Genomic DNA, 23,674 nt, shown 5'->3' on the forward strand with positions numbered 1-23,674 from the left:
ACATGAGAGTCACGTTGGTGGAGGTTTGACACTCGTAAGAAGCCTCCTCAACCATGCTATTTTGCAGCGTAAGCTTGTTGACAGTAGTGGTCTTGAAGCGCAGCTCAATTAGGCAAGTATACGGTAGTACTGACGGCCACATCTTACAACCATCAAGTTTGTTTTGAGTTATACAGAGGCGGAGAACACGTGGTCGGTGGATGGGACCCATTGAGCGTTAATCAAGCAGAGGAGACTAACGTTTCAAGCTAGGACGCTACTGCTAACACTGTGATCGCAGTCGAAGGCAACGAAATGACAAGTGGTGGAAATTATTCATCGCTCCGCCGGGCTCAACTCACTTACGATTATCTGCATACAAACAGGTAGTTACGGTAACGATTTGCGGAGTATTTTATGGTCTTGAGCCCTTCACCTTGACCAAGATTTTCAAACCATGTGTAACATGTAAGGGTATTTGTGTCGGATGACTACAGGCCCGTGCACGCGCATGTTTTGCCTATTTTACTGCTAAGGGTGCATCAACTAATTAAAACCTCGCTAGAAGCAAAGAAAAGAAACGTAAATAAGTATCTAAATTAATTCCTTTTACTTTAGTTTTTCGTAAATGAATAACATTTCAAGCTTTTACGCTTCACAGAAAGTCACGTAGGGTTTAAATAGTAATCTGCTCGCAGTGCGTATATATTCATGCAAATTATGTTGGATCTGTATGCCCGTGAGCTAACTAAGTGTAACTGACACGATCTGAGGAGTAGCCTCCAGTGATCTTTCTCCTTTCATTTTTCCCCGAATAGCACAACACACGAATTCCTGTTCGGAGCTTTGGCCGAGTTGGTTGATAACGCAAGGTATGAAATATAATTTCAGTTTCAGGGCACATCGTTCGAAATAAAAAGAAGTTGAAGGGGTGAAAACTTTCGCTCTTCCAGGACTCAATAGCGCGATGTATTTCTTCATTTCGCTGTTTACAATTCACCGAGGGATGTATTTGTAAATGATTACCTTAACTTGGCGTCGTCGTCTGCCTTTCTCGGTGGAAAGACTCAACAACTCAGCGAAGTGCGAGTAAACGGAAATTCCAACTGGTGTTGTTTGATTCCTGTTGTCAGGATTCTATTGTTGAAATATTACTCTTGATTTGGTTTACTTTCACCTTTTTTTACTTGTATCTCGTTGTTTGGCCCACAAAGTGATTATAAATACACTGAAATTATTGACTGATAGCCGACATGAATGCATCGATCTGATCACCCGGCTAGGTGTAGTGTAATGACTTTATTATTGCTAACATTTATCTTAGTCATTGACTCAGCCATCTATGTATTTATAGTTAATTTTTCGTATAAATTTCTCCTTTAGAGATGCATCGTCACAGAAAATCGACATTTACACAGGTTGGTTACTGCTTCTGAAGGACTTTGACTTTGGTTGACATTTAATACGTAGATAAGTAAGCAACACAAAATTCCAATGCTAATGATGCTATTGTTTTCGACTTAGCAAAATCACATGGGTGCCGGACTTTGATCACATGATCAAAGTGTCATACTAATTCATTTATTGGGAGATTTAGAGTTTATATATTTATTTGGTTTTCATTTGATAATTTACATTATATCCATATATAGCAAACCTTATGAATCCTAAATTAAAGTTCTTCTTTTGGTGTGAAAGCTTTTAACAATAATTGCTTTCTGGTGGATGTTTATTTTGGGAAACAGAAGGTTTAAGTGGTAAGTGTAGCTTTTAATTCAGGATGTGCGGCATTTAAATATCAAAGGAACTGATGAATCTTTGTTACATTAATTTTTGTGTACACAATCCTTAGGGAGATTTGATTGCTTTGTTTGGCTTCTCTCCTATTTTAAGACTTTAATTGTCTGTTTTGACTATAACTGCATCAAATATAGTCACTGTACAGCAAATTTGTATCTGAATTTGTATTGCTGTAGCTCTGGTATCAATATGATCAGTCATTGATTTCTTTGCTTGAAATGAGAAGACCATATCAATTTATTTTCTTTTACTGTAGCCTTGGTGTGAACCCTATGGCTACATAGATTTAGGCAACAGCTGAGTTTTGAAGCTTCACATGTTGACTTATTGTGATAATTAATATTATAACTATGCTTTATTTCTTTTGTTAGAAACACTGATAGCTCTAATGATCTTTGGCCTTAGTAACTGATGTTGTTTATTTATTTTTTTAATATTATTCATTCTTGACATTGGCTTATTTAAGGGTAGCCTGCGTAAGGATCATTACTAGCATGTGTGCTGTCCTTGTTAAATCTCTCTCTCTCTTCATTATACCTACATAGGCATGGGCCTGTAGTAGATGCAACAATTTTGCTATTCTGATTTTAACCATGCCTTTTCCAGCAAGGTCTTGATGATTCTTGAGTTTTTCCCTCTTCTTGTTCTTTGTATACTGACTGCCTGGAATGTCAATGTGGTCCTCTAGCAGTCATTACTTTGGCTGTTTGGTTTTTAAAAAGCCTAAAGAGTTTTTACTATGATCACCCATGTTTGCTAGTTCGGGTGTTTGTGTCTTTTTTATTTGTTCAGAGGTGATTTAGATAGAAAAGCCTCACAATAGAGTAGCAGGACGCTGTTCCATAGTACAGGATAATGTCTTGTCGTTCACTTCTGTGAACTAATCATGTTATCATTCAGGCTTAACTGTCACAAACTGGTGAAATAATTGTTTATGATTAAACAGATATGTTACAATTTGGGCATTACATGTCCTGGAAACATTTTGTCACATTAGAGATCACCAGTGGAGATACCTTGTCTCCTCAAAACAATGCCTCTGGGAAATGGTTACAACAGATATGTTACAATCTGGGCATAACATGTCCTGGAAACATTTTGTCACAATAGAGACCACCAGTGGAGATACCCTATCTCCTCAAAACAATGCCTCTAGGAAATGGTTACAACAGATATGTTACAGCTTGGGCATTATATGTCCTGGAAACATTTTGTCACATCAGAGATCACTAATGGAGATACCCTGTCTCCTCAAAACAATGCCTCTGGGAAATGGTCAGAACAAGAAACAAACACAGCTACCAGGAGTATTTCCTTTGCCAGGCCTATTTGTATGGTATTTTAAGAATTTTGTCACAGCTTCTCTCAGTCTAGTACAAGAACATATATGGGTTATGAAAAATCCACAAATACATGCCAATGGTATGATAGTCTGAACTAAATATATTCTTAATCAATTGTTGAGAAATCTTGTACTACAGTGCTGTTCTACATGATTGTATACCCACTCATTTGATTTAGGTGTTCCTGCTGCATTTTAACTCCTCTTTGGTCATGGTTTATCTCTTGTGCTTTGCACTGAGTTTGGTTTCCACTTATATGACAATTATCTCCATTTTTGTCATTGTAGTTGTATAACTTCTGTGCTTTTTGAGAAACCATTCTCGTCCTGATGTATTTTAAAGCAGATCAATATCCAAATACCTACATTTTTACTAAGTGTGTATAAAATGAACTGATATTTCTTGAATCTCACTTTTTCTATCAACTGGATCTCTTACTACAGGCAATATAACCCATTTCCTGCATTCTAGAGCAGTGGTTTGAAAACGATCGTTTCACTGCAATTCCATCTTGTTTTTAAAGAACTCCTCTTAAAGTCTTTCCTATCGTTACAAATATTTTATCCATACTCGCCTACACCTTTTATTTCAATTTTCCTCATACGTCAGGGACTTCAACGTATGCTTTATTGATGTATAACACTAGTAGGAGGTCTTAACAATGTAAGACGAAGGAGAGATTTTGGATTGACCTTTTCTAGGTACAGCTCTCCAGCGTTATTGATAACAAGGAGAGAAAACCTAGAAACCGCAACTCCCTAATGCGTGGACATTGAATCTCCTAATGCAGACTTGAAGAAAGTAAACAAGAAAAAATATCTGAACATTCTACATTCTCGCCGTTTCGAGTTGGGTATAATTCGTTAACTGCTGTTTCTCTTTCACCTCGGCGGTGACGTCAACCGTGCTAATGTATTTCTCAAGAAAAGAGCCAATGACATTTTACTAATACAGTAAACAACTTTGCCCGATTTACGTCCTGCATAACCCAACTTAAATGTCATTAATGAACAGAATCCGTAGGCTGGTACACAAGTCAAAGATTAAATAGACTGACAAAGCAGAGAGAGACAGGAAAGGATAGCGAATGCGTCTGAAATCAAATTAAAAGGCATACTTGCAACCCAGTGAAGACGAAGGCAAACAAGGAATATTTCATTAAGAACTAAAACAAATTAAGAGTAGCCAGAAAAAAGGAAAAGCGTTATCCGAGTACTGAAGCTCAGCGAGGCCTAACATGAAGCTTTGGACTAACACCGCACTATATTGTTGTGGAATTTTCCTTTGTTAAGAGGTTGCCGTCTCTACCATGCATTTACTTGACGTCAAGGCTTCTCAAGGCTCATCACACGCCACATGTAGTACTTCTTAACCGTGAGACACCTGGTAACAGCATTACAAAGCTTTCGACGGGAGAGATAAGGAAAATTGACTTTGGAGCAGATTTGGCGAGAGGTGGAAGGAATACAGCAAGCATAACACGAGAAATCTTAATCATGAAAAGCCGTGCTGTATATAGATCGAAAACTTCATTCTGAGACCGTTAGTTGTAGCAGATCATAAGGCTCCCTGAGAAAGGGTGATAACAATCTGGACCAGAGTGCTTTAGTCGCGAGGACTGCTAGTTGAATACAATTCACATCCGCTCATCAGAGAGTAATGCAAAGACGAGACCTACCTTTCTAACTAAACCCGAGATGTTGGGAAAAAAGACTTAGAAAGCAGTGCTATGACATACATCACTCGCTTTGTAAACGAGGTCCTTGTTGAACTGCATTTTTAAGAAGACGAAATTGGATTACCCGTCAAGTAACACTGGAAGTCGAACTTGAATATTGTTATTGCCCAAATTATAGCATTGTTACTCCATACAAAAAGTGGCCGTCTGCTTATGTTACCACGCAAATTAACCTCTCTACTTCTTAGGGGCAACAAAATAATCTTCACGCCATTCCGTATAGCTTTACTGGTCTTTTCCCAGAAGAGATCTGTAGTCCCCAAACACACATTAGCTAGTGCGTAAATTGTATCGACGAAATTAAATCGTATTTTGATTTATACTTTACGTTTCACCTACTTACAGAACAATGCGATTCATGTCGAGGAAATTTTATATTGTGCTTCCGCGACGACGGAGACGGAATGGATCCAAGTAAGTTGTGCATTGCAGAGCCAAAGTACTTTTTCGAACTTAAGGTTGTAATGGTGGATGTTATCTCAGCGCACCGTTCAGTAGAGGGAGATTAAGCCTGACATGCGAAACTCTATCAGTGACGCTGGTATAAGGTTTAGGAGACAGTTTCTGATTACGACGTTAGAAGTTTTGGAGTACTGACCCAACCTTTTATCTAGGACGTCGGTCACAGCCCCGAAAGTTGAAATGAACTGGTCCCAAGCGCCTCCCCTTCTCCTTAATGCACATCGCTGGCTTCGAATCCACTTATTAATAGAAACAGACAAAAACGAAATTCTTAACGGTGTAATCCCACACTCAGGAAATTTTAAACTGTTCAGTTGACTTTTACCAAGAACCCGTTCTCTTTAACAAGAACTTGTAAACTGCTTCTCAAAGACCCTTTGTGTAATCCTCTGTGGCACCGCGTCTAATATGAAGGAACCGTAATCTTGCTTTGCAGCCGAAGTCGGGAATGTTATACAATTTGGTCGGTCCGTCAAACGCACCGTGGACTCCAGAATGATTGGGCAGTATGGAAATGGACTGAAGTCGTAGGTTTTATGACCATTTTGTTTGAATACCATTCTGAATCTGTTTTTAAAACCGTATTTAGCCCTTTCTTTTTGGAATATATCAGGCACTTGGCAGCGCTTTTACATATATTTTCACTCGTGGTAATATATATGTTTCTACATTTCAGAGGAACTATGCGAATAGGGAAAGACATGATCCTCTTTACAAAGAAGTGAGTGTAGTTTAAAGTCTGTTTAATGGAAACCTTTGGTTCAAAGAATTCTTTTAAAAATTGTGTCCTGAAGATCCTCAAATTTGACAAGAGCACCACCTCTCTAACTCCATGCTTCATAGTGAACGCACCAGATTTGTGTTAGTATATGTCTAATTTTGGAGAGTTATGAAACAAAACGAATGGTTCGTTGAGCGGGAAATATTTAGATCCTATGGATTCTGTTGAGGTGTTGGTCAAATCGCTGCGATGGGAGTATCTCGTTTGCTCCCTCGGTTGTGGAAGTATACAGTTAAACTTGTTATTGTAACGAAAAGATGCTTATTGTGGCTTAAGTAAATCAGAATTGTTATTTTAATTTTCAGAGGTAACACCATGAGCTGCCTGTTCCTTTCAAGGACATTTCACGAGAAAGAGAAGATTGAAGAAGTGAGTCGCGAAGGAAGATAAGCTTTCAAATGCATGGCCTACAATATTGCGTACCGTTAAGGGGAACAATCTTCTCTCCAAGTAAATACCAAATTCGGGGGACTTACCTTAGTGTATCATCGTTTCGGTATCTTCGAAAAGGTGCTCGTCATGCATCTTGATGATTGCGTAAATGACAAAGCGGAAATGAAGTGACCGAGATGCGCTTATCATAGCTGTTGAAAATCAGCCAATCACAAGGCCGCTCAGTGCCTTTTAGTATGACGCGTTTGCAGTCGACCTCACCTATTGAGGAAGATTAGTATTGTGCAGGCAAAACATGGCGTTCCATATCAGAAGTGACTATATCGTGGGACAGGAGATTATTGCCATTATAATTTTAGTTTGAACAGCTCGAATGGAATAATTTCTCCCTCAGACTTGTTTAAAGGATGCCATTTTGATTTTGGGCACCGGTTTCTTCGTCTCGACTCCGATAGACCTCTGAAACACTAATGTATCACAGGTGGTTATATCCAACTGTTAAATTTAGGTATGAATGCAGAAAGAAAAACTGCTTTGGTTTCCTCTTTCATAACAGGTTGTAGTTCCGATGCCTTCCTGGGAAGTATCCAGTAAGAAACCTTTTGGTAAATCTAAGCGTGAATTGGAAAAGGTAGGAATCGCCATTTTTACTTCTCTTGTTGAAGATAATTGTTCCAAAAGCCAGCGTAATTAACGTCAACATTTTCCCTTCACAGCATCAACTTGAATTGAATTTGATCTTGAAGTACTCGCCTTTCAAGATGGAATCACAGTTGTTTGAGCAATTTGATAAAATAGGATCGAAAGGTACTTTTGTAGACGTGAATATACTTTTCATTTGAATCTGATAACTACACAATGCCTTTCTTTATATATTAACGCTCGAGGTCTTTCCTTTTTCCTCTTCAGGGACGCTAGTTGTTGTGTATAATGTAAAACTCATGGATAATGGCGAGCCTGAACTTGATGTAAGTTGAACGCAGTCGAAAAGACCACGAGGAATGTAATGATGCATATCGTACCTTAGTCACTGATCGAAAAAATCTTTCCGTTTTATCTTAGTTCTAACGATACTTATAGTGCAATCAGTAATCTTTATAAGATTCAGTTTGAAAACAGCATTGGGAAATTAAGGGGGTTGGTATTTTTTGTTAATTATAGGTTCTAAAATTGGGAGCAAGAGTTGTAGCGAGGTCACAATTACGAGACAAACATGATTTCCGAAAATATTGAAAGAATCTTTCCTATTTATCTAGAGGAACATGAAAAATTTCAAACCGATGCTTTCATGTTTATCCGAATAAAGTTCGTTTGTAGCCTCTACGAGTTCGTCCAATTCAAACCCACATTACCAATGCTAACGTTTAACCTCTAAGAAGTGATTTACCGCTACCTTATCCTTACAATATCGATACATCGTCCAGAAACCAGGTGATGAGAATAGGCAAATTTATCAGTTAGAGGGTACGTTCTAATATAACACCATACTCTGTCATTAATTTACAAGGAAATGTAAAACAGTGAGCAGGACTTGTGTGGATAAAAGATCGTAAAAAATGGTTCTGCTGATGTTGATGATTACAATAATAATGATGGTGATAATGATGATGATAATATAAGCGATTATACTCTACCATCACTTCTATGCTCTTTGACTCTGTGAACTGCTGTATATGAATCTTGTTGCGAAGTAATGTGACTTGCCAGTTTTTACCACGGACGCAGGAGGCAATATTGCTTCGTGGCTGGGAGAGGGGGAGGTGCATGTTTGGTGACAAAACCTAGACAGGAAGGCGGATGTTTGCTAGTGCTTTCTTTGTCGCTGATGTGTGTGTATTGAGCTACTGGTTTCCATAAAAAAGGATGACTGATAGTCGCATCCGTTTAATAGAACTGAAAAGAGGTTTTTCTAACTTGTAATCAGTTCAGATGTTGTTCAGTCAAGTGGCGGTATCGAATGCAAGGAAGGAAAACGATTCATTCGTAACTAACTAATGATATAAAAAACGACCAGTTGTCCGCATCATAGAACGTCTTGCAGGAAAGAAAAAGTGGGGACAAGAACCCATATTCCCGTAACCGATAGCAACAGCGACTTTTATATCGTGCTCCTTTGAATATTGAAACGTTGAGTGAATCCACGCTTTGAATTAGACATACGTTACACTCACCCCCTTCCCTCGCCAATCTACGTACATTAAGTGACGATGTTCTCTTGGTAATTGGTTGGATTTTGGCTATGTTTTGTGGCAAAGGTTGGACCTCGATTTTAACATGAGGAGAGAATCTTGTAATACATCTGACTCCGGGCCCCTCATAGTCACAAAGAAGTGATAATCTGTAGAGACATAACAGCTAGACATGCCCCTAAAATACCACCTATTAGAATATCATGTCTGCCATTGTCAAGCTGACAATGTTAATGTCATTGGATACGTAGGTAGTCAGTGATCCTCATGATATCAAAATGGCGGATCCAGAGGCAGGAGGGAACGTGGCAGATTACGACTTGTAAGTGTTATTTCGACCATATTCCTTGCATTGTATACTCTCTTTTTTCGTATACAATGCCATAGATACCCTAGAAAGATACCCTTTAATATCGTTTGGGGCATGGCGCATAGAGGCCAATTAAGCCCTATAACAGGTGGATTCAACACTTCCTCTGATATGAGAAACTTCAAGTGACAGCTTATAACTAGTCCATAGGAGAATCGTGCCTGAGAAAAGTACCCTCAAGGTCCTGGTGACTAGTATAAGGTGCTGTCCTTGGAATCTACAAGCGACTTGTCAGCAAGTCTGTTTGAAACTAAGTACATGTGAACGATAGCCCAGGTCAGTGGAGCGCCCTTTAAGCTAAACATGCATCCGAAACTCACAAAATTAAATACATCGGAATATTTTTTCACAAAATTTGGTGTAATTTTATCAATAATGGCATTAAAAATTCTCTGCTTTACAGAGCTTAATAGATGGAGGTGAACCAATTTTTTGTTTGTTACATTTCTCGAGTAAATAAAATTTTACTAGTTACTTGTTGTTATTCTGCTAGGGCTATGCCAGAGAGGATTTCGTTTAGAGCCTACACTGCAATTATGTACTTGGATCCTCGAATGAAAATTTACATACAGGTGCGAGTGGTCATGTGTTCAGTGTATACTAATGAGCTGGCTGATCGAGTGTTTGCGGAGGTGCCAATCTCTTGCTTCTTTTTTATTCCATCAGGGTAAAAAGGTGCGGACGAAAAGACTAACGACTTGCTTATACAACACGAAGTGAGTAACGTCAAAAATATTTCTTTGATTTTTCTTGTTACTCTTGCGATGATTCGTAAAACGTTGTTACATTAGGTTATTTTCATCGCGCTAGTTGGCTACATGCAAAACATCTTAACAACCTTTTTCAATGCAGCGAGTTGTTTGAATCCCTTTGGAGCATGTTCAAGGATGTGGAATTAGGTTTGAACTTATTTCTTTTGTTACGTTTCCCAGGTGTTACGATTTCACGTCTAAAAGGTTCAAGACAAGATCGGAACAGGAGAGTGAGAAGGCTGTTCGTGAGGCTAAAATAGGTAATGAATGAAAGACTGTGTTGTTAAACGTATGTTAAGGGTCCAACCTTGAATAATAATACTTGGTATAACTTGTAACACTGCCTTTCAAAAGTTAAGTTTCAAAACTGTTTCTTCTTCTCGCTTCTGTGGTACTTTCAACTTGGTTTTGAAACGACCTCAAAGCAAGAGCGGGATTTGCTATCTACAAAACGCTAAACTTGATTTAATATTCCAGGAAATGTTACCTTTCGTTAGGTGCGTCGAAATAGGAGTGAATTTGGTAGCCGTTACTTAAGTTTTTGTACGTACAAGTATTTTTAGACCTTGACAAGATTTAATTATGAGCCCCTTTTATAATTTATTTTGCAGCCGAGGAGAAGGCGCGAGAGCTTGAAACACAAGCAAGGTATCTTTTTGAGTAGATAAGAAACTTTGTGTCCAATTGTCTTTACTAGATCTCATGAAAACTTTTACAAATTTCAGGGAACTTCAGAAGCAGGCGGAACAGACATCCAAAGATAAAAGGGTATTAGTTTCATATTCCCATTTTTTTTGCCACACAATCATTCTTGTTCTCCCCTGCCTGGGAATGTTTTGCTCGCGTAGTTCGCATTTAATATAGTTTCCTCGCTACTGCGCACAGCTTAGGGCTTGATCAGCGGGCGCTTGTTAACAAAATAGAGGCTTTTTCCGTATGGCCTAATTTCACCATAAAGGTGCATCTTCTTATTAATATACACGAGTTTGGCGACCTTCGGTTCTACCTATAAGGAAATAGAAAGAAAAAAGCAGGTCTTGTGCAACACACAGCACCTTTAATATTTCTTTACTTCTAAATGTAATATTTTCCCCTACCAAGGCGGAGCTGAGAAAAGCACAAGGGCTCGCTACGGCCGCCAGGGCAGATGCACAAATGAAGACCAACATTGCTGAAGCTAAAAAGAAGTACGTCAAATCATTACCTGTAGAATGCAACAATTGAAGTAAATGTATTATATTTTCTGCAGTCAATATTTACTTCCCAAAGTAATGGAACTGGATAGAAATGAGTGCCCCCTTTGCTCCTAAGCGGCTTAAAATAGAAGAAGTAAAGCAAACCTCGAAATTCTCGGAGAAACAATGGCTGAGCAAAGCTAGAGAACTTGCCTTGTTGTCTGTTAAAAGCCAAATTCAAGGGGCGAATTTTAAGCCATCGTATACTTCTTGTGCACAGCAATTCGTGTTGAATAATAAGATATTTTACTACCTGAGTTTGGGCTTGGTTGCGCGGTAGTAGCAGTTAAGGCGTATAGTAAAATTGATTAAAATTACTCCTATTCTGTTGTTTAGACTGTCAGTGTTGCATGACATTTTTCCTCAGATCCATGAAGGAACCTAAGACTCTTAACTTTACTTTTGGATTCAACATTGAGAATCGTCGTTATTACGGAATGTTCATTTACAACTGCAGTCGGTACGTTTTCTTTAATCTCTGCCTTGAAGTTGTTCGTGTTATTATACAAGTTGTGTTCGCTAAGAATTGCTATTAAAATGGACTGAACAATTGTGGCCATTTCCTCCATGTTTCCTTGTGATTGATTCTTCTCAGAGACAGACTTGTGTTCATTTTATAGGTTAATAAAAATGTACGAAAAAGTTGGCCCGCAAAAGGAAGGAGGAGTGTAAGTAGTAGCTTTCTAAGTATTTTTGTTATGATAATCTCTACCTTGTGCTCATCTGATAACGATCATTGTTAACATGTACAGCCCTGTGTACATTTGCATGTCTGTCAGTCACCTCTGGTCAATAGGTATCCATTGCCTTCAGCCAAAAGGAAAACTTCAATTTGCCTCTTTACATACAGAATTTTTTTTTCTTGACTTTGTTTCTCGTATTTTGTTTTGCAGAAAATGTTACGGAATCATAGGTATGATGGCCCCTTTCCATTTTATTCCACAAAAATCCCTGTCGCAATAAAACCAATCAACGAACCAAATATTACGACCTAATCTTAGCAACAGATCAAAACTGACTTACCTTAGCTGACAAACGCTATTTGAATCTTACAGCCAACAGCATCATGGCAAACCTGACAATAAGCGTCAAAAATCGAAACTTCAATAATTCGTTCTTCACGTGAATTGATCACCATTCGCGTTCGTTTCCTCACCCTCAGGTGTTGTAGATGTGCCTTATCTCGTTTTGGAGCCCACACACAATAAGCAGGATTTCGCAGACGGAAAGGTATAAGATACTTGCCCAGTGTCTTCGTGAATAGAACGTTACCTATTCCAGTTGAAAACTGTCTTTCGCGCCTTCTTTCAGCCATCGGAATACGTCATGCTGCTCATTATCCATATACGAGTAGTGTATTTTCATGGTTAAATGCGGCCAGAGAGACAGATTTCAGGTGTATTGAAACACAAGAAACGTTTTAAACCGAAATCACCTTCTACCGGAGTGATTAAACATGCCGTCATTCGAAACTTCTTTATCCGCTGAATTTTTCTGAAAGAAACGTGCAACTCCCACCTGGGTGATTCTCCCTCAATTTTCCCTTCCTCTTCTTTCCATTTACAGGAATTTAAACAATTACAAAGAGCGTTGGGTGAGCACTTAGAACAATACTGGAAAGACTCGAAAATCGAAAGTAAGTGTTTGCTTGGTCAATTCGTTCTTTCACTGACCTTCGTGGTACATCTCGGTATTAGTTGAAAGGTCTCACGTTCAAACTTGTTGGTGTGGTCAGTTGCCCACTCAATCTGCTTTTACCATTTCACGCCCGAGATCTGAAAGCAATCTGTCCTAACCCTATGGCAGTGCATTTCTCTATTGCATGGTGGTGAGAACCTGTTGTTATATTCTAGCAACTTATTTGCTTAATCCTTGTTACTTCTCCACACGATACTATTTTAAAATTGAATAGTGAACCTATTCATCTCCTACAGGGATTAAGGGTTAATATGTTGCTAAATGTCTCATACGTTATTTGTACTGATATAGTGCCGTGTTTTCTGTACAGGTCAGGGTGTAACGAAGTTCTGGTAAGTTTTTGGAAAGGCTATGGTTTTGTTGTTGGTTTGTTTGTTGGTTGGTTTTTTTTTGCGATGCTTTTTGCTCAAGTGTATGGATCTTAACTGGGTTTAAATCGACTGTTTTCCTACGCTTATTTTATCCCAGGGAGGATTTCGGCTATGTAGGCAAATGGGCAGACGGCCCCTCTATGGATCAGAAGTTTGCGAGAAAAAGGGCGATGCAGATACCATTAAATGTACAGTGCGGTACGTTGATAACGTCACTAATAGTTTGTAAATGAACGCGAACACTTAGGCATCGTCAACCGACTTACTTTAACCCGTCCCTGATATTCCTACTGATACGAAACATCACCCCAGTTGTGGACTTGCAGCTAATATGTGATGCTAAGTTAAAGAAATTTAACATGTGGTCCAAAATACAGCGATCCTGTAGGAAGTCTAATCTCCTTAGGGCAAGGGGAGGTCACTCAACAATTTCTCTATGTGGATACCTCTCCCTGAGATTCAAACCCTTCATCTATAATGTGCATCTCTGAAAATGGCGTCTTTTGCTCACTTGACATAGATCATGTAAATGTTGGCACATCAGCAATGTGTTAGATTTCCTTTTTTTAAAAAATAGTTTGTCTGTTAACTTTATTATACATAAGTTATGGTGTGGCTTGATTATATCGTTTTCGTGCGTCTTTAGACATATGCCTTAAATGGCGAAAACTGCCGTTTGCTCAGAAAAACGTCGGTCGTCAATTACCAGACGAATGGTGTTGTGCCATGCACCCCGAATCAGATTTTAACAGGTTTGTTCTCCTTGAATTTGTATAACCAGATATAGATGAAAAGTTAGTAAGAATTTTATAAGTCCGCCTTCTACAATCCGTAATATTTTTTGGGTGTAGTGGAACTCCGGTAGTCTCTGTCCATGTTAATCAAGCATCATAAGCATCGTTAGCATCGTTTTGTTGTTTCCCCTTACTTTATGAAGATTTCGGTATCGCAAAACGACCTCAGATGTCGTAATGTTAGAATTTCAGTTCCCTAAAGTAATAGCTTGTGGTAGAGCATTGCGTTACCCTTTGACTCACAGGATCTTCTTGATGCAGCAATAAATTATTAGTACTTTTACACTTTGGAATTTTTAACTCAGTCACTGAAATCAGCTTTCAAATCTTGGAAATGAAAAGATTGAACTGTGTTTTTTTTACAGCTGTGACCGTCCTGAGCAGGTCATTCCAATTAAGAAAGGAACTTTACAGAAACAAACTAAATCGGCTGAAGAGAAAGCGAAAGAACTACAAGACGAAATCCGGAAAAAGAGAGAAAAACTCTCGCAAGTGGAGGTATAGTTACGCAACCGTGATCAATAGCTCTGTTTATGGCAAACATGGAAAAAACGTTCGTTCGAAAGCGAGGCCGTTTGGATGGCTAATTTTGGCGAAGGACAGGAAGATAATTAAAAATGTCATATGGTTATATTGGTCGAAAGCCGTACGAAATGGAAATTAGAAGTGAGATCATTAGTTCTAGGGAAAGACAGTGGGGTTTGGAGATTAGTAGAGACTACGGTACAAAGATATAGTCAGAGGGGTTGAAGGGTGGACAGCAGGGACCAGAGGTAGATACTGGTATAGGGAAATAATTCGGTGTTGATGGTTTGAGCAGTAAGTTAATAGCTCCGATTTAACGAAGCTGTTATAAGCTTGGTGACGACAAAGTGTAGTTATTCGTCATGCATTCAGTCACGTTACAGTTTTGTATTCAGTAGTACACTGTTCATTGTTATCTTCGCAGCGTCAACGACCACAAGTCGCGCAGGCCACGACACAGAAAAGGGTATGCTATTTCTCATATTAAAGTAGTTAAATAAGTGGGAACTTACAGAGGAAAGAGGTCTGTCAACAGTGTTATGAGCTTCCACTGTTGCAGCTGGCTACTTCGGTTACAGGGTTTTCTCATGGCTGCTAAAAGTACATGGATGATATAAAACAAAGGGGTAGAAATGTTCTGTGATATCAATGAATTTTGTCTGACAGTAGGATCTCCTCTGTTTTATTAAGGTCGAGAGAGTATCTTCGGCGGAGAGTACCTCCTCATCTACAGGCGACACTACAGAGGTGAGGAAAAAAATCTTTTTTTATAAGACAAATTTGCTGAATAATATAAGCCCTTCCCTCGCTGAGCCGCACACTCGCACACCACCTACCAAGGTCAGGTGAAGGAACATAGTTAGGTTTACCTCATCATGAGGTCTTTTCTCATCTGATGGATATGGTGACCCAGTCTGATTATCTGGCTGGAATGAAGATCGAGAAGGCCTGTTCGAGCCTAAGTCAGGGTCATGGTGATGTACTGTAGCGCAAGCTGTCCTTGACAAGAGAAACACTTTCTTATATTTTAAACGAACACCTTTTGATTTTCTTGTATACATCCAGAGACGAGTACAGAGAAGGCCAGTCGCGGACAGTACAGAAGTTAAGAGAACAAAGTCTACGAACGAGGTAAACGAGCGTTGCTAAAATTGGGAGAATTACATCTGCTATTGCAATTGATTTCTGGGTCTTATTTTTGCTGGTTGAAGAAGAGGCTTCATGGACTTTAGAAATGTTGCTGACATGCGTCGTGTCTTACAGTAATGTATCCAAAAATATATAAATTTATCATCTGTATCCGTTAAGTAGATGGTGATATTAAAGTGCGAGGTAATTCCCGAAGGTAATGTTCTTATTCTCGGTGAGGAACTGCTTGATGTCACCAAATAGTTAATAGTTCACAGACAGATGAAGACGAAATGTTTCCAGCAGAAACGGTGAACATTACTCCCACTCGAGACTAAGCAAGGGCTTCCCTACTTCTAAATCGAAAGTTAAGGAGATAAAATTATGAATTACACTGATTAGAGATAATACCCTTACTACTGTCAGATGATAGGATGTTACTGCAATTCATTTGTAGATGAAATGCAATATTGACGGCGTCCATTTTTTTCTTTCTTAGCCATTAAAACGGCGAAATACAACATCTCCGATTACAATTGAGGTTAGTGTACTTTCTGGGATTCAAAACGCGTAATAAATAGCTTTTTTGTTGATTAAATAACTGTTTCTTTCAGGCCAAACGGAAAAAGAATGAACCACAAGCAACGAAGGTATGAATTTCAAATCAATTTGTGATTTTACTTGAAGTTATTCCACAGATACTGTGGAAGTTGATTGGTAAAATTTCCAACCAAAACTTTCCACGGTAAATTAATTTTGGATTTGGTTTTTATGGTAGGCGAATTGTTAAACATTTACTTTCCTTAACATGATACCAGCATAATATACTCGTTCTAATTGTAATAACAGACCGTGGTCAGAAAGGAACATCAGGAACAAAGAGAACAGCAAATAAAGAGACGAGAGGAACTTAAGAAAGAGGAGCAACGGAAAAAAGAAGAAGCAGAAAAACGGATAAAAGAAGAGAAGGAAAAACAAAAGAAAATAGAAATGGAACAGCAACGACAACGACAACGAGAAGAAAAAGAGCGACAACGGAAGCAGGAAGAACTCGAGCAAGAAAATAAAAAAGAAAAAGAACAGGAACAACAACGAAAGAAAGACGAAAAAGAACAGGAACAACTTGAGATGGAGCAACTCATGGAATGGAGTAGCGAGGGAGAAACTGATGCAACGACACGTAAGACAGTATTGTTTTTTAATAATTCAGTCTGTTTAGTCTGAGTAAATTGACTTGAGTCTCGTACGCGCTCAGTCTCCTTCTCGTTCAATGAGTGCAATAGGAACTAATAACATATGGCAAATGATGGGCAAATCCAAATATTGGAACAATACGGGGAACTACGTCGGACGGATAATGAATAAATACGGGTAGTGGTCTCTAGAACTGGGCCTTGCCTTAACATCCTTCTCAAGGAATGATTTCTAAGGCAAAAATTGAGTTGAGCACTTTGTTTTTATTACAGTTTATCTCGATGAAATGTGATTCGAGAGAATAAAGTTAAAGAGCATTCGAATTTGAGGGAATTAACTCGGTGAAGTGACAAATAGCGTGGTATTAGGGGAAAAGCTTGGAAACTTTAGTGAAAACCGTTATTAAAGTTTCCTTTCTCTCTCTTTAGTCTCGAAGGGAACCAAAGTAGAAGCGCGGGTTGATAACTCAAACTGGTAAGTTACCTTTCGGCCTGTATGGAAACATTTGCTTATGTAGGAAGAGTAATTCTGTAAAATCGGGCGCCAACTTAACAGCCCTTGCCTCATTAGGGTACTTTCTTGCCTTTGCACTTTCTTCATATGTTCTGTGCACTAACGCTTGTGTCTTTCACTGAGAGAGCTTCTCGTTGAGGGAGTTTGGCGTCTCTAATCTATTGAATTTTACCTTGTGGTGTCTAGGTACATTGGTACAGTGTTTGCTTCAAAACCGAAAAAAGGATTTGCTTGCCGAGTTCGCGTCAAATTCGACATGTACCCAAAGGACAAGTACGACAAGTGGTAAGGGGATAAGTAACTTGACGAACGGAGTTATCTTTACCCAAAAGACATCTTCAAAAGTAACTCAGGAAGGATCGAGGGATGTTGGAGTTCGTCTCACTCTATGACAATAACAGACTCCTAGATAAGCAGAACAACTCCCCGAAATAGAGACTGGAGTCGGTCCATGCATTGATCTTATAGTAATTTAATTGCTTTTATTTTCAAGGATTTTTTTTCTTTAGTAAATCTTCTGTAACATTTTCTGCAGGTTTGACCATCCCAGCGAAGATTTGAGAGTTCTAAAAGTGAGTTTGTCGTTGTTAAAGGTAGAACTACTCAGTATGTCTCGCACGTGGCCAAGTATTCTTGCAGTTTTGCTATAATCTAACATACTTCCTCACCTTTGATAAGACCATCTACCTCGTTGGAGTATCCTGAGTGACAGCTCAGTCACATCTCACTCCACAACCGCCAATATCTAATCTCCACGTAATTACGACCAACAAATCATTCTTAAGCTTCCACATAATGGTCATTCGTGCCATAAATTTACCTCGTTGTTACAGCCAAAGTTTCTTCTCGCCATGGTGATATCCCATCAACAAGGATCCACTATAATGGTCGCGGCTTCAGTGATGATACAGTTTTGTCTAAGACGGCGGATGGTTTGTCGTTTATTTACATCGTTTGCGAGCCTCATGATAACGGAAACGATGACCTTTAGAAGGTTGCATAAGGTTTAACAAAATTGCGTGACGTCTAGAGTTTCAGATCGATTATATCAAGTTCACAGTCTTGGCCGAAATTTTTAGCTATTCTCGTCGCGTATTCATTGGTAGTTTAATGATATTGTAAGAGGACGGCACATACTCAATAGAGGTTAAAGGCGTATTAACGTAGTTGCCAGGAGACCGAGTGTGTGAACACTATTCCTCTCTGTTTTAAGCCTGTGGAAGAATCAGCTCCCAAGTCTCCAAGCCCAAGTAGAGAAGTGTCAAGCTCGACAATTGAAGCGCCAAGCAGTCAGCAGGAGCAGGATCAGAAAACACAGCCGCCAGCTCGACAAGTGAAGGAGCCTGTACAGTCCCCAGAGGACAACCGTGTGTCGTCAATGTCGGATGATACCCTTACGGCAGACCAGGAGCACCCTGCATTAAAAGACGTCGTTGGGTTGTTTAGGTTTGACTGTCATTGTTTTCGAAATTCTTTTTGATTTAGTTTTGCCAACGTCTGCTTATCTTGTAGACACAACTCCCATTACAAGATGCTGTCTTAAGTATATTCCGGCAAATTGTAACCTTCAATAGATACTGCTTTCTTATATGCCTCGGTAGACGAAGGGTGAAATCAGTACGAACCAAATCATTAACTTGTATCACTCTTCTTCACAAGTAATTGAACCAAATCCATTTTAAGCGACTCAAAAACATCTGGGAATATCTTCAGTAATTCCCTATAGAATGCCTGTTTTAATAAGAGTATGTTTTAAATGAGTTCTCTTTTATTTAGACGCTGTCTTTGCTATTTTGCTCCTCCGTCGTTTAAAATTTCAAAGGAGGACATTAAAGAGATGGGCACTGAGGAGCTGAGAGAATTTCCACTGGTATGAGTTAATCATATCTAGGCTTACTCCAGTTACTTTTGTTTTTGATTTTTTTTAACCTGCTCTCGGTACTTTTATCATTAGCAGTTTTTGAAGTTATTATTACGGTTTTTTTTTCAGGACAGCTTTATTGATGATTACGAAAAAGGAATTTCGGAGGTAAATGAATTTTTTCCGTTCCTTTTGTCTTTCAGTCCGTTATTGTTATTTATTTTTCTTTTAATCGAACGAGTCAATTCATCAAGCTAATAATTTAATTACTTTATTGTGCTATTTTAGTTGATTGATGGTTTCCGGAAAAAAGGGGAAGAAGCCGATCAAAGAGCTGCAAATGCCGAGCAGCGTTTGGCGGAAGCAAACAGCGAAAAAGAGAGATCAACGAACAAATTAATAAATCTTCGAAAAAATGCAGGAAAACTGCTTCGCTTTATACAAGAGGTGTGTTGACACCTTTGATTTCTCGGAGCAATCGTCCCTTTTCGTGAATGTTTTTGATGATGCAGTCGTCCATTCCACTTTTGCGGCCGGCCACTTGTTTTTTATGTTTTTCTTGTAATGTTGTGTTTTTACGTTACTTAAGAGGTTTTTGTTGCCTTTTTCCCCGAAAATCCTAGCTTTTTGACGTCATTTTGTCGATGCTGGTTTCGTTTTCAGAGCCGCCTTAGATAACAGCGAATCGTCGAAATCGAAGTGCGTTGTGTAGAATAATTCCGCGACAAAGTCGAGTATTATCAAAGTGCGACTGCACTTTTTTTCATTTTCGTTCCTTCCTTATAGGGATAAAGAAATTGCACATGAGCTATGTTTACTTTTAGTGCTTTCGTTTCATGATCCCCTTGGGCTAGGTGATAATGGCAAACAAAGCACGTGCATGTGATCTTCGTACTATTGAAGTAATTATAGTAGCCTTTAAGCTCTTGTTTTGCCGTGTTCCCACTCTAGGATCCCAATGACTGCGCAATAAGTGAGGATGATGTTTCAGACAAAGTGGATGAAATGATGGAGAACATAGCACAGCAGGCGGAGGACCGATGACAGATGCTTTTTTTTTTTTTTTTTTCTTCCAGTTCGCTGATTATTTACGTGCCATTCGTGTTCTTTCAGTTTTATAGTACATCGTTTTTACAAGCTGTGCGATGACTCATGGTTTGTTAGGCTCAACTCTCTTCCAATTTTGGTACAAGTCAACACGCGTTGGACGATAACGCACGTTCGGCTCGCGTTCAAAGATGCCTTTTTACTCGAGTTATTCTATACAACTTGAAGAAATTTCTTTAAATTGTAACTGTATACATATGCACAAATAAACGTTTTGTTTTCGTTAGAAATGTAAGAGATTTTTCTCAAACGGTCGCGAAGTGTTTTTCTAAGAAGCATCGATGACTCAAGACATTTGAAAAGGAACAAGAAGGACTTCAAAGGCTGTTCGTTTTGATGGTGATCACCTGAAATTGGGAGTCAGCGATGCCTGAAGTCCCAAGTAAAATGTCACAATCATGCGCAGGAAATGTGCCTGGACAAGGAAGTCAACATTTCAGACACATAACCTCCCGAGGTTTATAATTTTTCAGTTATATGATGATATTTATTTCAGACGGACGTAGAAAGTCAGTTCAGTAACGTTTTTAACTGTAAAATATCTGTTTTTCAGAAACACAATGTAATAACTATTTTGTATTATTTTAAAAGATAAATGTGTGCATACGGTTTTTTGACTTGCTTGTTATCACACTGTATTCTTATGATTCCTGTGCAACGTGTGAAGGAACTTGGCGTGTCATTTCGTGGTCCTCTAGTTGATTCCTACAAGGTGAAGGAGTCGTGTTAGTTGACATCTTAAATTCAGTGACTTCAAAACAAATATTGTTATAGTGCTTGTTGAAACCTCTGTAGGCAAGTACAGAAAACTAATGAAAACAGTATCAGGAATAACACCCTCATGACTTGTCTGTTTTCAAGTAAAAACTCGATGGTTCATATGGTGACTTACACTGTGAATCTTCCTAACTATGAAAACTACTCAAAAATTGTAAAGTGATAATTTTGGAATTAAATGGATCAGAAAACAAAAAAGTATCTCGGACCACAAATTTTGACTTGGTTCCTTTTAACTGAGCGAATATTTTAAACAGTTAGGTATGTGACTTAGAATTCTAGTTATTGAGTGTTCGCTTTGGCAAAAGTTGATCGGTGCTCATAACCCAATACACAGACGCTTTGGCAAATAAATTGATATTTTATTCAAGAGCGTGTCACTATTTTCTATCTTGCCTCAAATCTCAATTTTTCTCTTGAGAGAACGTCATTCACGTAAAGAATACAATAAAGAATTCCAGGATGTTTTAAAACGACGTAGCTGAGAGTATCAAATGATTTTTTTTTTACTACAACCATTTTGGAATCACTGGTGGTCCCTGTAATCTGATTGGCTCTAATTGGTGCGACTTATCCACGAATCGTACCATTTTTTGCCTTAAATCGTATCTTTTTCCCAGCCAATGAGGAGGCTACACTAAAAACAAAACAACCAATTAGATTTCAAGGCTTATTTAAAATAACCAATCAAATTGCAGGGAAATGAAAGACAGAGTATCATGAGGCAAATTTTGCAACTTTTGTTTCCAAAAAAAAAATGGATGATTTTATTTTCAAACCAGCTCTATACTACATCAATAAAATATTTGAACTGACCAAATTCTGTACTCGGGCGATTTCAAAATGGATGTAATAAAGTGGTAATTGAACCTCGTGTCGTGTAATTTTGGTCTGAAATCATACTTGTAATTTCAAATTGAACTCGCACTGCGCGCTCGTTCGATTTTGAAATCACGCGTATGATTTCAGCCCAAATTACACCCATTTTGAAATCACTGGTGGTCCCTGTGATCTGATTGGCTCCAATTGGTGCGATTTATTCACGAATCGCACCATTTTTTGCTTTAAATCACATCTTTCTCCCGGCCAATAAGCAGGCCACACTAAAAACGAAACAACCAATCAGATTTCAAGGCTTGTTTAAAGTAACCAATTAAATTGCAGGAAAATGATAGACAAAGAGTATGGTATGGCAAATTTTGCTACTTTTGTTTCTAAAACTCTTACTTTTTCCCCCCAAAAAATGGATGAATTTAATTTCAAACCGGCTCAGTGCTGCATCAATAAAATATTTGAAGTGACCAAGTCCTGTATTTGGGCGGTTTCAAAATGGACGTAATAAAGTGGTAATTGAACCTCGTCGTGCAATTTTGGTAGGAGATCATACTTGTGATTTCAAATCAAACTCGCGCGGCGAGCTCGATCGATTTTGAAATCACGCGTATGATTTCAGCCCAAATTGCACTCCACTCAGTTCAATTACCATTATAAATTGCACTTCACTCAGTTCAATTACCATTATGTACAGAACTGTTATGAAATCCGAAGCTATAGTGGGATATTAACGGGGAGAAGGGTGAATTATTACACACCAACGAAGGAAAGAAAAACAGATGTAGTTCTGTCCTAAGTGTTAGAGGGAATAGTTATTCAAACTTTATCCATTCTCAAAGGAAAAAATAGGGGCACTGCGTATATATATATGTATATGTATATGTGTGTGTGTATAAAAATATATATATATATATATATATATATATATATATATACACTACAAGAATATACTGCAAGAAAAGTTGTCCGTATAGCTCAGAGTGAAATACACTAGGCTACCAAAGCGGGCCCCAATCAGGGGTTCAAATCCTGGCGAGGGGAACTTGTCTTAGATTTTTTTAAATTTTTTTAATCATTTCTTTTCATTTCATTTTATTCGGTGTGTTTGTTGGTTTTCCTATTTTATACTTCAATGATAATAGTATTTAATGTGTTTCAATACTACTCGCTTTTTCGTAAATGAACGGAGTTTTCTGTCTAATGGATGGCAAGTTTACTTTTTTCCTTTAACCTAAAAACGAGGAACTGTACCGCCACACAACTAAATTTCAACAAAGTATGTCAAAAGTAGCTTAATCATCACAAAAAAGCCTTATCTGAGTCAAAACACCGTTATTTCAACATTTTTCTGGAGTTGGTCCATGTAGTGGGTGGCTCACGTGATATTTATATAAAGCAGATTTAGTGCATCTCGCATCAAGACACGTTCCTCGCAGCTCAGTGAAGGGAGCATTGGACCGCCAAAGCGAGTCCAGTCAGGGTTCAAATCCTAGCGAGAGGAACATTTCTTCCCATTTTTTTATTTTTCATCCACGTTTCCTTTTTCTTATGAACTTGTTATTTTTTCCCATTACACACTTCGATTATAAAAACCGTTAAATGTATTTGTATCCTGCTTCCTTTTTCGTGGGTGAAAAAACGTTTCTAACCAGTTGATCACAAATTTACTTATTCCCTACACCCTTAACTGAAGGAATGCATCTCAACTCGACTAAATTTCAACACTATGAGATATAACTGTTTGGTTATCATAAAAACATCAGATTTAATTAAGTCGAAACACTTTAGTTTCAACATGTTTCTGAAGTTAATCTATGCATTGAGTTGTTC

The 23,674-nt window shown here is 38.4% G+C and overlaps 1 protein-coding gene across 1 annotated transcript; it reads left to right on the top strand.

The window, feature by feature from the left end:
• On the top strand, positions 1-21,380 carry LOC131790740 (ATPase MORC2A-like). Its single transcript, XM_059108007.2, has 40 exons — positions 1-365; positions 798-851; positions 1,363-1,397; positions 5,206-5,274; positions 5,759-5,849; positions 5,999-6,043; positions 6,409-6,472; positions 7,053-7,127; positions 7,213-7,303; positions 7,406-7,464; positions 8,937-9,007; positions 9,549-9,627; positions 9,722-9,771; positions 9,988-10,067; positions 10,419-10,455; positions 10,533-10,575; positions 10,909-10,994; positions 11,410-11,502; positions 11,663-11,710; positions 11,936-11,955; positions 12,205-12,272; positions 12,609-12,678; positions 13,051-13,072; positions 13,209-13,309; positions 13,758-13,863; positions 14,271-14,403; positions 14,855-14,896; positions 15,121-15,177; positions 15,496-15,561; positions 16,058-16,099; positions 16,173-16,208; positions 16,408-16,738; positions 17,181-17,226; positions 17,452-17,550; positions 17,801-17,837; positions 18,479-18,711; positions 19,042-19,135; positions 19,256-19,294; positions 19,415-19,573; positions 20,078-21,380. The coding sequence occupies exons 1-40, from the start codon at positions 295-297 to the stop codon at positions 20,168-20,170; spliced, it is 3,135 nt and encodes a 1,044-aa protein (XP_058963990.2). The 5' UTR covers positions 1-294; the 3' UTR covers positions 20,171-21,380.
• The last annotated feature ends 2,294 nt before the right edge of the window (positions 21,381-23,674 follow it).

Source organism: Pocillopora verrucosa, chromosome 2 (genome assembly GCF_036669915.1).
Source record: "Pocillopora verrucosa isolate sample1 chromosome 2, ASM3666991v2, whole genome shotgun sequence".
NCBI lineage: Eukaryota > Metazoa > Cnidaria > Anthozoa > Scleractinia > Pocilloporidae > Pocillopora > Pocillopora verrucosa.